This window comes from Danio rerio, chromosome 16 (genome assembly GCF_049306965.1).
Source record: "Danio rerio strain Tuebingen ecotype United States chromosome 16, GRCz12tu, whole genome shotgun sequence".
Taxonomy (NCBI): domain Eukaryota; kingdom Metazoa; phylum Chordata; class Actinopteri; order Cypriniformes; family Danionidae; genus Danio; species Danio rerio.
The window spans coordinates 44,790,112-44,802,858 of record NC_133191.1 but is presented as its reverse complement, the minus strand read 5'-3'; the positions used below and the strand labels follow the sequence as shown (position 1 = coordinate 44,802,858).

At 32.6% G+C, this 12,747-nt stretch overlaps 2 protein-coding genes across 6 annotated transcripts in view; one reads left to right on the top strand and one right to left on the bottom strand.

Annotated features, from left to right (window-relative positions):
- Positions 1-12,747, top strand: part of LOC101885539 (uncharacterized) — a 31,152-nt gene that overhangs the window by 4,780 nt on the left and 13,625 nt on the right. For 3 of the 4 annotated variants that reach the window (XR_012392448.1, XM_021466988.3, XM_073926496.1), the window contains exons 2-6: positions 593-661; positions 6,924-7,214; positions 7,297-7,602; positions 9,984-10,043; positions 10,148-10,279. Coding sequence is in view for 3 of the 4 variants with exons in the window: in XM_021466988.3 (XP_021322663.3) it covers positions 593-661; positions 6,924-7,214; positions 7,297-7,602; positions 9,984-10,043; positions 10,148-10,279 (858 nt within the window). In the remaining variant the exon portion in view is untranslated. Of the gene's footprint in view, positions 1-592; positions 662-6,923; positions 7,215-7,296; positions 7,603-9,983; positions 10,044-10,147; positions 10,280-11,649; positions 11,785-12,747 lie in introns of all 4 variants that reach the window. The other variant, XM_073926495.1, reaches the window with a different exon arrangement.
- Positions 1-12,747, bottom strand: part of LOC101885642 (beta-2 adrenergic receptor) — a 108,892-nt gene that overhangs the window by 83,512 nt on the left and 12,633 nt on the right. Inside the window, exon 2 of one of the 2 annotated variants that reach the window (XM_073926514.1) lies at positions 9,026-9,196. The exons of the other annotated variant lie outside the window; for it this stretch is intronic. The gene's annotated coding sequence lies outside the window, so the exon portion shown is untranslated. The remainder of the gene's footprint in view (positions 1-9,025; positions 9,197-12,747) is intronic. 2 annotated transcript variants of the gene reach the window in all.

Sequence of the window (12,747 nt, the reverse complement as noted above, 5' to 3'; positions counted from 1 at the left end):
TTAGAAGTTTTGTAGATGTTTTGAATAGTTTGTCAGTGTGATTCATGTTAACTGTAAATTGATTTTTGTTTGTTGTCTGTGAGACCCATGTGGCATATATACTGCCTAATCCTGGCCAGGAAGCTCTTGTAAAGAGATTTTTAATCTCAATGTGTCTTTCCTGGTAAAATAAAGGTTATTATAATAATAGTAATAGTAATAATAATAATAATAATAATAATAATAATAATAATAATGATAATAATAATAATAATGATGATGATAATAATAATAATAATAATAATAATAATAATAATAATAATAATAATAATAATAATAATAATAATAATAATAATAATAACTGGGACAAAGATTTAGCATTTTAAAAACCACACTTAGCCATTGTGTTCTCATGCATTGTTATAGCTTGTACAAAAGCTACTGGCCAACTGGCAAGTCATACTCACTGCTGTTTTACTCGGTTTTGGCCAATGTTAATTTTAACCCGGCTTACAGCAGATGGAAAGACTTTGTTCTAGTTTTTACACTTTAAAGCAAAGCGACAGTTTTGCACTATAAGTCAAACTTTTAATGTTCATCTTTTTATCTTCAGGGCTGAGTGTAACAGATGACCATCCTTCAATAAAGGTGTCAGAGCATGACAATCATACGGACCAACAGAGTAAGTAAAATGATTACTGCTACTCTAAAAAAACAGAACGATGATTTTCATTGAAAGCATCATGTCAAGATCTGTGTTATCATCAGTGGGTACAGTCAGCAGCAATCTCACTATGATCAGAAAACTCAAAAGAGGCCACAAATCAAGCAGCTAATCAAGACGCTGAACAATATGCATGAGCACAGTAGTTTATGTAGGCCTGCTGAGACCAACCTGCTATCATCAGCCAGAGAAAAGAGATCAACAAGACCACCGCAAGAGAGCTAAAGCAATCTGCCACCCCAGAGACAACAGCCTTGTTTTATTTCACGCTGGAATTAATTTTGAAATCATTAAGCCCTGGTAGATGTGATCATTCAGAAAGTGATAATGACATCGTAAATGCACAGAAAAGCCCATGCTGTCCGTTGCGTGTTTCTTGTCTCTCGGCTGTGGCCAACAATTAAACACAACATCATCTGAACAATCTATTGAGCTGAAAGCCTCTTGATAATGTGACATTGAATAATTGTTCATTTATTTTAAGTAGCAAAATTGATTTTGACTAATAGTCAACACAATTTTCGACCTTTTCTGCAGCTTCGTGCAGAAGAAAAGGGAATAATGTTAGTCTGAGTATTGCCGTTCATTCTTCAAGATTGCAAGCGTTCGTTTTTTTAAGCTGCTTTTATATACAGTTTTAATTACAAATCATCATTTACTTCCATACTAAACAAATTGTTTTACCTTTAAGCTCCTATTGATTTTTCTATCACCTATTTTGGGAGGTATAATTAATATTTAGCTTTAATAAATGATATATTTACTCAAGTTTGATGTTATACTTTTTAAAACGATACTTTTGCTTTCATTTATACTTTAAATTGCTTAAATTATGCTGAAAAAAGGAAATATATTTGTGCTTTCACTGAGATTTACTTAAGTATTGTACTTGGCTTGTAGTTGAATTTTCTCTTGACTGAGTAGCCTATTATGTAGTTTTACTACTGTATAACAACCTTAAATGTTCATTTACAATTTAACAAGTTGTCCTTGGTGTATTTAATGTTTAATGTTAATAAATGGCAGTGTTCAAAGCAGTAATCTGTATCTACAAATTCAGAGTTGTTAACAAGGTTGTTAAATATTAAATATGACCTCTAATATTTAATATGACCTTGTGAAGTCTCTTACAAAAAGTATATTTACTCAAGTTTGATGTTATTCTTCTTAAAAAGATACTTTTGCTTTCATTTATACTTCAGATTGCTTGACTTTCGCTAAAAGAAATGTAAATATATTTGTGCTTTCACTGAGATATATTTAAGTATCTTACTTGGCTTATAGTTGAGTTTTCTCTTGGTTGAGTAGCCGATTACATACTTACTACTGTATAACAACCTTACATGTTCGTTTACATTTTAACAAGTCATCCTTTTATTATTCAAAACTAGTTTATTGAGTATTCGTTAACGTATACTTTTATTGCCAGTGCTTTAACTAGTAAAAGTAAAAGTTTAGTATTTACACTACCAGTCAAAAGTTTGTGGTTAGTAGGAGTTTTAAATGTCTTAAAATAAGCTTCTCCTGCTCACCAAGACTGCATTTGTTTAATTAAAAATACAGTACATATTGTAAATTATATTGCACTATAAAATAACTGATCAAAAGTAGATTATCATTTAATTTAATTATTTATTCCAGTGATTTTAATAATTATTTTTCAGCTTCGTTAGTCTTCAGTCACATGATCAGAAATCATAACAATTTAACCTTTTTTACATTTATTAAATGCCGCCTTGATGAACAGAATATTAAAAAGTTTTTTTTTAAATAAAATAAAAAAACATGGAACAAAAACTGACCCCAAACTTTTGAGCGGTAGTGTATATTTTTAGAATATTTATATCTACAAGTACACTGATACATTCTTACCAAGCAAAGTTCATGTATTTTTGCATAATTTAAATATATTTAATAAAAATAACTTGAAGTTTAGTTATTTTTAAGGGATTAATGTACAACATTTTTGTAGGAGATTAAGCATTCCTTTGTCACCATCCTTTTGTTAATCTTTTTATTTTTATTTTGTTCAAACGTTTCAGCTTCAAGCCCTATTTTGAACACTAATTCTTAAAAGTGATTGATGTTCATTTTACTCCACCACCTAAACATTTTGGGAGACACTTTAGAATAATAGTCCATTAATTAATGTTAGTATGAATAATACAGTAAAGCGTTTATTAATCATAGTTCAACATTAACTAATACATTATTCAAATCAAAAGATGTACTTGTTAACATTACTTAATGCACCGCCAGTTTATCCTTTAAGGTGCACTCCTCACACCTTGGATTGAATAATATACTGATACAATTCTAATAAACAGTAATAACCAATTAAAATAATAATGATAACTTATGAATAAAAGGTCAACTAGGCGGTTATGATGAACAAACATTAACTAACGTTATTTAAGTTAAATAAAATTAAATAACATTAACAAAGATCAATAAATACTGTATTAAATGTATAATTGTTCATGTTTGCAAATACATCAACTAACATTAACTAATGTACCCTTATTTAAAAACTTTAACAAATAAAATGTTTAATGCTTGGCAAAGGTGAATGTATTTTATTTAAAATGCAATAAAAAACTTTATAATATTATAATGTGTAATACTATGGAACTGGGAAACACTTTATTTTGATGGTCCATTTGTGTATTAGCGCTTAATAGCTGTTGATATGCTCCTGCAACAGACATTTAACTGACTATAAGATACTTTGCAACTACATGTCAACTTACACTAACCCTAACCCAAATAATTTAAATAGCTGTTATTTGATTGCATACTCATTACTGTAGTAGTAAATTATTCCAGTATTCAGTGTAACTTAATAATTTCTCATCAATAGTAATTTGCAGATTTGTTTTGGCTAAAAAAACAACATTATTTTCAATTGATTAAAAAAAAGTTCAAAAGAATAACATTGATTTTAAAATATGTAACAATTTCACTGTCACTCATGATCAATATTTTAATGCATCCTTCTATCATAAAAGTATTTATTAAAAACCTTTTACTGACCCCAAACTCTTCACCACCATCTAACAGTAAAACATCAGACATTTGACCTCTGACCCCTCTTCATAAGTCGAGACCTTCAGAATGAGTCAAAATTCCACGGGCGATACACACAGACACAATCTGCATCCTGTACTCACAAATCAGGAGAGCTTCATGAGCTCAAACCACACTCTGCGGAGGCAATGTCATAAACTTTCTAAAAAAAAAAAGAAAGTTCTTTCCCCGGTGTCCTCCATGCTTCAATATGACATTTCCACAGGAAGTGACTCACGGGATGTGGCTGTGTTGCAGTGTACTGCTACAACGTTTTGCAACACAAAACAATGCCCCACGGTTTAGATATTCACCTGTTTGGGTCTAAATAAAAGTCTCTTGTGTGCATACTAGAAATAAAACACAGAGAACAGATAAGATCAATGCCAGGATGCGATGCTGGAAAACTTTATGACTCAACCCAGAGTACTGTCAAGTTTAAAAATAAAAGTCATGTGAATCTTAGGAACGGTTAAGGTAGACGATTCAGGCTTTATGTCTTGCATTGTGCTTAATTAAAGGAATAGATCACCCACATATTACAATTTGGTCATCATTCACTCACCTCTGACTTGTTTCAAAGCAGTTTGAGTGTTTATGTTCTAATAAACACAAAAGAAGATATTTTGAAGAATGTTGAAAACCTGTAACCATTGACATGCATAGTAGAAAACAAACAAACAATGGAAATCGATGGTTACAGGTTACCAGCTTTCTTCCAAGTATCTTCTTTTGTGTTCAACAGAAAAAACAAACAAACAAACAAACAAACTCAGACAATTTTATTTTTTGGGTGAACTATGCCTTTAAGAACAGGTCAGTTAAATTGAGTACTTAATCGAATGATTTAATTACAATTGGTCAATAGGCAATAGACTGTGCAGTAAATTTACCCTTGATAATATCATACACTAGACTTTGATATAATGCAAATGAGACTGTGCAATATACTTTTTTGCTTCCGACTCCTTATTCATACATTAGATTATACACAGTATTATTTAATACATATTACCACACTACATGAAATAAAAGTTTTACAGCTGTCACTTGGGTAGTACCCTTTTAAAAGGTACATTTTAGGTACTAATGTGTACCTTAAAGATACCAAAAAGGATTCTTAAGGCACTGATATGTACCCTTTAAGTGCTGAAGTGTAAAAGTACAGTCCCAGCTTTTGTGCATTTTTCGATCTCTGTGAGTATATGAAAAAATGATACTTTATAAAATATATTTGGTCATGCTGTAGTGTTAGTTGTTTACATATACTGACCTGTAATACATATCGCCACTGTGCAATCTGTTTTTTTTTTTATGCTGTTTGTTGTGTTGTTGTTTGTTTGTGTATTCTGCTACTGTGACTTTAATTTGCAATAAGGAGTTGCATTTTAAAGGGATAGTTCTCCCAAAAATGAAATGTGCTCGCTATTTACTCACCCTCAAGTTTTTTTCTACGGGCGTAATCACACTTTGTATAGTTGCTTTAGACCGGGCCCTCCCATTTCCCCTGACGGCCCACACTCACATTACGTCATCGATGATGCGCTGTTCAGTAAGCGCTTTCTTTATATCGTTATATCGTTTTAGTGGTTTGGGATGCGGTGACACGCAGTCAAATATTTAGCTGAACAGATCATTCTTTGAAAAATGCTTTAAAATTTTTAAAGAACTCAATGATACAGTCTGGGCAAATTTACTACCCATTTGTTATGTTCAGGATGAAAACATCCACTAAATGAAACTGCTGTAAAAATGCATCTGCTATTTTTTTTTTTCAAACTTTTTTTGTATAAATCTGTTAATCAACTTCAGTTCTGATCAAAACTACTAAATTGCTTTGGAAATTACAGCATTTATAGGAATTAACACTTTAATGCAAATAAAGTGTGTGTATGTGTGTGAAGCAGGTCGCACACCAGAAGCGCCGCTCGGCGCCGCGACATGGCGCTTACATGACAGTTTAAAGTAGCTATCACACACCAGACGCGCACATTCGAATGATATTTAACATGAAACTAATCAGATGGCGCTCTGTGGCGCGGCTGAAAAATGAACTGCGTCCTGAGCCGTCGCCTGGCCGGTGTGTGTATCCTGATAGAAACCTATGTTTAGAATTCTAAAATACATGGCGCTGCGTGGCGCTGCATGGCACGCCGCTAAGCGGCGCTTCTGGTGTGCGACCTGCTTGACAGTGACCATTGCGCACTTACCCTGATGTGCCAATCAAAATATGCATCTCAGCTCTCAGAACTACATTGAGTAAATAAAAACAAAGACTGTGTATTTATGCACCATCAAATGTGATCCTAATATAAGTCAATGGGGCAAAAACAGCCACCAACAATAAATTAGTGAGAAAAAATAAAACCTAACAATGCATCAATGCCAATGTAGTTACTAATCATTCACATGTACAAGACTGTGATACAAGGTAAAAAAAAAAACCAGTCCACAATGACATTTATATTGAAAATATGTTATTTTGTGTTTTTTCACCAAATCAGTGACATAATTTGTGAACTTGGCAATTAAGAGTTAAAATCCTGTAATTTTTAAAAGCATTTAGTAGTTTTGATCAGTACTGAGGTTGATAATAAAAAAAAATGTTCTGATGCATTTTTACAGCAGTTTAATTCAGTAGATGTTTTTACTCTGAACATAACAAAGTAAATTTGAACAGTGCATAAGGGTTAAACCTTGATGAGTTTCTTACTTCTGTTGAACAAAAGAGAAGATATTCGGAAGGAAGCTGAAAAACTGTAAACAGTGACAAGTAAAGGGAGTCAATGGTTTTCCGTCTTTAGAGTTTAACAAAAGAAAGGAACTGGTAACACTTTATTCTGATGGTCCATTTGAGTATTAGACTGTCTGCTTAATATCTGCTGATACTGCTCCTTCAACAGACATTTAACTGACTTTAAGAAACTTTGTAAGTACATGTCAACTTACACTAACCCTAACCCCAACCTAACAGTTTACTTATAATCTAATGAGATTTAGTTGGCATTTAGATGCAATATAACTTAAATTCAACAAATGGACAAATAAAGCGACCAAAATTGTCTTTTTTTATGTTTTTACATTTTATCCACAAAGACAATTCTGATTCTTCAATGAATTCACTTAACGACAATTTTTTTTCTTTCTAAACTAGTTGATCTCTCCACACTAAGCCTCTCTGATGGCTGCTCTGGCACGATCAGGGCTTTTCACCAGAACACTACAATCAGCGTGACCCTCAATCTTCTGGATGCTCAGGAAAAGAGCAAGCTTGCACTTCAAATCTGTGAAAATTTAGGTTGTGGCCACGTTTCTGAGCACAGCACGACTGCAGCGGTGCACAATGGTGCTTGTGTTGCAAACTGCATCCTGAGAGACTCAAAGCTGCACAACTGCACTACAGCCGCAAAAGGCGACTGCATGAATGCTACTGAAGTAACCTGTGGTGAGTCATCTGACATCTGAGATTGTGTGATAATTGCTCTATTTTTGTCTTAAAATGTTATTGTGATCTGATTGGCCCTTAGAGCATCATAAGGTCCAATTGGTCGGAGGACCCGATCATTGTGCTGGACGGGTGGAGCTGCTGGATTCAGGGAATTGGGGAACGGTGTGCGATGATGACTTTAATGTGACAGCTGGAAACATTGTGTGTGGCCAGCTGAATTGTGGCAGTGCAGTAAGACTGGGCTTTTTTAGGGCCGGCAAAGGACCCATCCACATCAGCAAAATGAAATGCAATGGATCAGAGAGCAACTTATGGGAGTGCAGTTCCAACAACAACACTGACAGCTATTGTGGACACAAGAACGATGCTGGAGTTGTGTGTTCAGGTACTGCACACATGCACACTTAAGAAATGCTGAAAAAAAAAACCCCATAAAACTCTAAAAAACACTTTACTATGAGACTCCTTTAAGTTTTAAAAAGATAGTTCACCCAAGAATAAAATTCTGACATCATCGAAAATTGGAGTCGGAAACAAATACAGTCATTGACATTCATAGTAGGAACAAAAATACTATTGAAGTCAATGGCTTCATGTCCTCCAACTGTTTTCATTTTTACATGGTAGTTCACTCCAAAAATAAAAATTATGTTATTATTCATTACAAACCAGATGAAACCTCTTTCTTCAGTTGAACACAAAACAAGATATTCTGAAGAATATTAAAAACAACAACATTGAATTGACAGTAAGAACAAAAATACCCTGGAAGTTAATAGTTGCAGCTTTCCAACATTCTTTAAAATATCTTCTTTTGTGTTTAACAGAAGAAAGAAGTTTATTACGGTTTGGAATGAGTAGAGGTTGAGTAAAGGATCGAAGAACTTGTTTTTTTTTAGGTGAACTACGTCTTTAAAGTGAAAATTGCAATAGGAAAAAAGCAGTCACTGACATTCATAATAGGAACAAAAATACTATTGAAGTCAGTGACTGTTCCCTAAACACCCCACATTCTTCAGAATATCTTCCTTATCTTCTTTTGTGTTCAACAGAATAACCAGTGGAGATGAGTAAATGAAGGCACAATTGTCATTTTTGTGTGAACTATCCCTTTAAAGAACTATGATTGCCAATGAAGACCCTTTTTTTAGTGTAATATAAAGGCTGTGCTAAAAGTATTACTCGCAGCAAGTTAAGTTCCTACTCATTCTGAACCAGAAGAAACTTCTTTCTTCAGTTGAACACAAAAGAAGATATTCTGAAAGATATTAAAAACAGCAACATTGGATTAACATTTATAGTGAGAGCAAAATATACTATTGAAGTCAATGGGCTGCAGTTTTCTAACATTTTTCGAAATATCTTCTTTTGTGTTTAACATAAGAAATACATTTCTTCTGGTTTGGAATGAGAGGAGATTGAGTAAATGATTACATAATTTCTTTAGGTCAACTACCCCTTTAAAGTAAAAAAAACTGGAGAAAAAAGCAGCCATTGACATTTATTCATTCATTTTCTTTTCGGTTAGTCCCTTTATTAATCTGAGGTTTCCACAGCGGAATGAACCGCCAATTTATTCAGCATGCAGCCCCACTGACATTCATAGTAGAAACAAAAATACTATCAAGGTCAGTGGCTGTTTTTTCAAACTATTTTTTACTTTAAAGGGGTAGTTCACCCCAAAAATAAAAAAAAATCTGTTTTTAGCATTTGTTTAACACAGCGGATGCCCTTCTAGAAGCAACCCATCACTGGGAAACACATACACTCACATTCACACACATATACAATGGAAAATTTTAGCTTACCCAATTCAAGTGTACTGCATGTCTTTGGACTTGTGGGGGAAACCGGAGCACCCGGAGGAGAACATGCAAACTCCACACAGAAATGCCAATTGACCCAGCCAAGGCTTGAACCAGCAACCTTCTTGCTGTGAGGTGACAGCACTAACTACTGCGCCACTGCATCGCCTACCTCTTCAGTTGAACAAAAAACAAGATATTCAGATAAAAAAAAACAACAACATTGGATTGACTTTTATAGTAAGAACAAAAGATATACTGAAGTCAATTGGCTGCAGCTTTCCAACATTCTTTTGTGTTTAACAGAAGACAGAGTTTTTTTTTTTCTGATTTGGAATGAATGGAGGTTGAGTAAATTATGACAGATTTTTTTTATTTTTGGAGTGAACTACCCCTTTTAATGTGAAATTTACAATTGGAAAAAAGCAGTCATTGACATTTAAAGTAGGAACAAATATACTATTGCAGTCAATGGCCGTTGTTCCTTCCCAACATTCTTCAAAATCTCTTTCTTTGTTTTCAACAGAAGAAAGAATCTAAAACAGGTTTGGAACACGTGGAAGATGAGTAAATGAAGACAGAATTGTTGAATTTTTGGGTGAACTATCATTGCCAATGAAGAGCCTTTCTTTTTTAAAAGTGTAATATAAGGGTGTGCTAAACGTGCAGCAAGTGAGTTTCCTGTTTATTTGAGGTTGTAGATTGTGACCTGGTGGAACATTACCATAATTTATTTTAGATTTAACTTTTTAGGGTGGTGGGACACAATTTCCATGTCAGTCAGTCTGAAAATAGGACAGAAGTAGGACGGGGGCTTACAGCAGTATTTTTGAAATGTCAAAGCACACATATGCATGCTTCAGCTTGTTAGTGTCTTGTTGTAAAATCCAGTCTGATCAGTCAAGTCTTGGTTATTTGAATTGCTTTGATGTATTCAATGGATTTATTGTCTTTTATACAGGGAGTATTGAGAGCAGCTTTACAAACAGCCCAACTGTACCAGAGCTGACAACATTGGCAGGTGATGCTTTAGCTCCTGCTTTAAAAGAGAAAATGCATGATTAAATGGGTGAAATAACATGTATGTTATGTTTTGTCAATTAAACCCTCTTCTTTTATTTTTAGCATCAACAGTAGCAATGGGAGGCAGCACTGGAGTTTCAGGAGCAGCGATCGGCTGCATCCTCTTATCCATCGCTCTGCTTATTTTTATTGTTTTAAATGTTGCCATCTGTTTACATTTCAGAAAATCAAAAAGCAAGTACTTCTTACGTTTCTAGCACTCCTCACTCACTCACATCTGCTGAAGCATTGGAATAAACAATAATATAAAGTGGCACCAAAAATTACGCACAACTGTAGAGCTTTTAAGTGCATTTAAAAAAGTCTTAAAATAAATGCATTTTGTTATAATCATTTTATGTCACACTTTACATAAAGGTTTCATTAAATGTATAACTAATAGGAACTAATTATGAACAACACTTGTACAGCATTTATTAATAACAATTTTGCATTATTAACATCCAAATTCATGCTTGTTTATTATTATTTTATTATAATAATGCTATATATATAGCATGTATATATATATATATATATATATATATATATATATATATATATATATATATATATATATATGTATATGTATGTATATATATATATATATATATATATATATATATATATATATATATATATATATATATATATATATATATATATATATATATATATATATATATACATACAGTTAAAATCAGAATTATTAGCCCCCCTTTGAATTTTGTTTCTAAATATTTGTTTTTAAATATTTTGTTTTTAAATATTTCACAAATTTTGTTTAACAGAGCAAAGCAATTTTCAGTTTGTCTGATATATTTAAAAAACATTTAAAGTCAAAATTATTAGCCCCTTTAAGCTAATTTTTTTGATAGTCTACAGAACAAATCATCGTTATACAATAACTTGCCTAATTACCCTAACCTGCCTAGATAAGCTAATTAAGCTAGTTAAGCCTTTAAATGTCACTTTAAGCTGTATATAAGTGTCTTGAAAAATATCTAGTCAAATATTATTTACTGTCATCATGGCAAAGATAAAATAAATCAGTTATTAGAAATTATATTATGTTTAGAAATGTGTTAAAAAAATCTTCTCTCCGTTTAACAGAAATTGGGGAAAAAATAAACAGGGGTTTATAATTCAGGAGCTTTAATAATTCTGCCTTCAAATGTATAAAGAAATCAAACTATGTGTCATCAGAAAATAACTAATGTGAGTATTTTTAGACGTAAATAAAACTGAACTCATAGCACTGAGGTAAAACAACTAGACGTGTAGTTAATTTCATCGTTTTGTGGCCCTGAGAACATTGCAGAGCAGGAGCACAACGCTGATATTTATAAACATGCTGCATTGTTACAATCTTCAAAGAATTTAGCTTACTTCTTACCCAGTTTCTCTCTACACGCCATTTAAAGAACAGGAAATGCTTTTTTCAAAGAACACTTTGCTGAGCTATTAACTCGTTCTTTTGATATTAGCTAATGCAACAATAAAAAAGCAGCTTAGTGCTGCTTGGGAATCTTTAAGCCATTCTTTCTCATCCTTTCTGTTGACAGAATGTGTAATTCACCAACGTCACAGTAATTCACACACAAGTCTGCAGAATCAGTCCAGTGGAGAAATCTACCATACACACAATGCAGGAATCTACAACACACAGATCACCCCAGCTGCCAGAAGCCAGCAGTATGGTCTGTCATTTTTACCAGTTATAGTTTTCTTTTTTGTATTATGTCAGTATGTAATTTTTAAATATTTTTTTTTACATGAAAATGCTGGGTTCCACACAATTCCTTCATGACTTCCCAACACAAATCATTAAGTAAACTTCATTGTTTTTTTACTTTTTTTTTTTTTTCAATTTTAAGTTAATTGAAGATAAAATTAGGTTGCCCCCTCAAGAATTGTTTCAGCTCATTTTAAATACGTAGTTTGAACAAGCAAATTTTTTTTGACCTCATCACTAAGTTTTTTATTGTTATGAGCATAAAACATTTTACATAATTAATATTTTTAAACATTGGTGAAAATTTAATTTATTAAAATATTCTATAATTACGTCAGTATTTCAATTAAATGACCTAGTAAAATAAATGAAAAATACATTTTATTTATTTATTACATTTTCAAAACTATGGGTAAAAACGGCATGCTTTAATTCAATATTATAAAAATTCAATCACTAGTAATCACTAACTTTTTGTATATTTTCATAAACATGACTTTGTTTATATTTTATTATTTATACTACGGACTGTTGAGTGCTTGATTCTGATCGGCTAATGGACATTATAAGACGTAAATCGCACAGAAAAAGTAGTTCCAGGCAGGTTTTGACCGCATTACAGTTCTCGATTCACAACGGCGAATTATTTATTTTTACAAATTATTTTAAGTAAAAATCCAATCAAAACAAAAAGCTTTGCATGAGCTGCATAAGAAACTAGTACTAGCTGTTTGAGGACAAAACCCTGTCAATTGCCTTGAAATGCAACAAATAAAATACATAAAAGAATGTATTTTAGTGTGGTAACTATAGTATAAGCAGATTTATTATCACTGATCCGTTGACAAGTGATAATAGAAGTTGATCAGTGACCGTTTAATAGAACATAATGCACATGCCATTTGCATGATGTGACCATTTTACCACC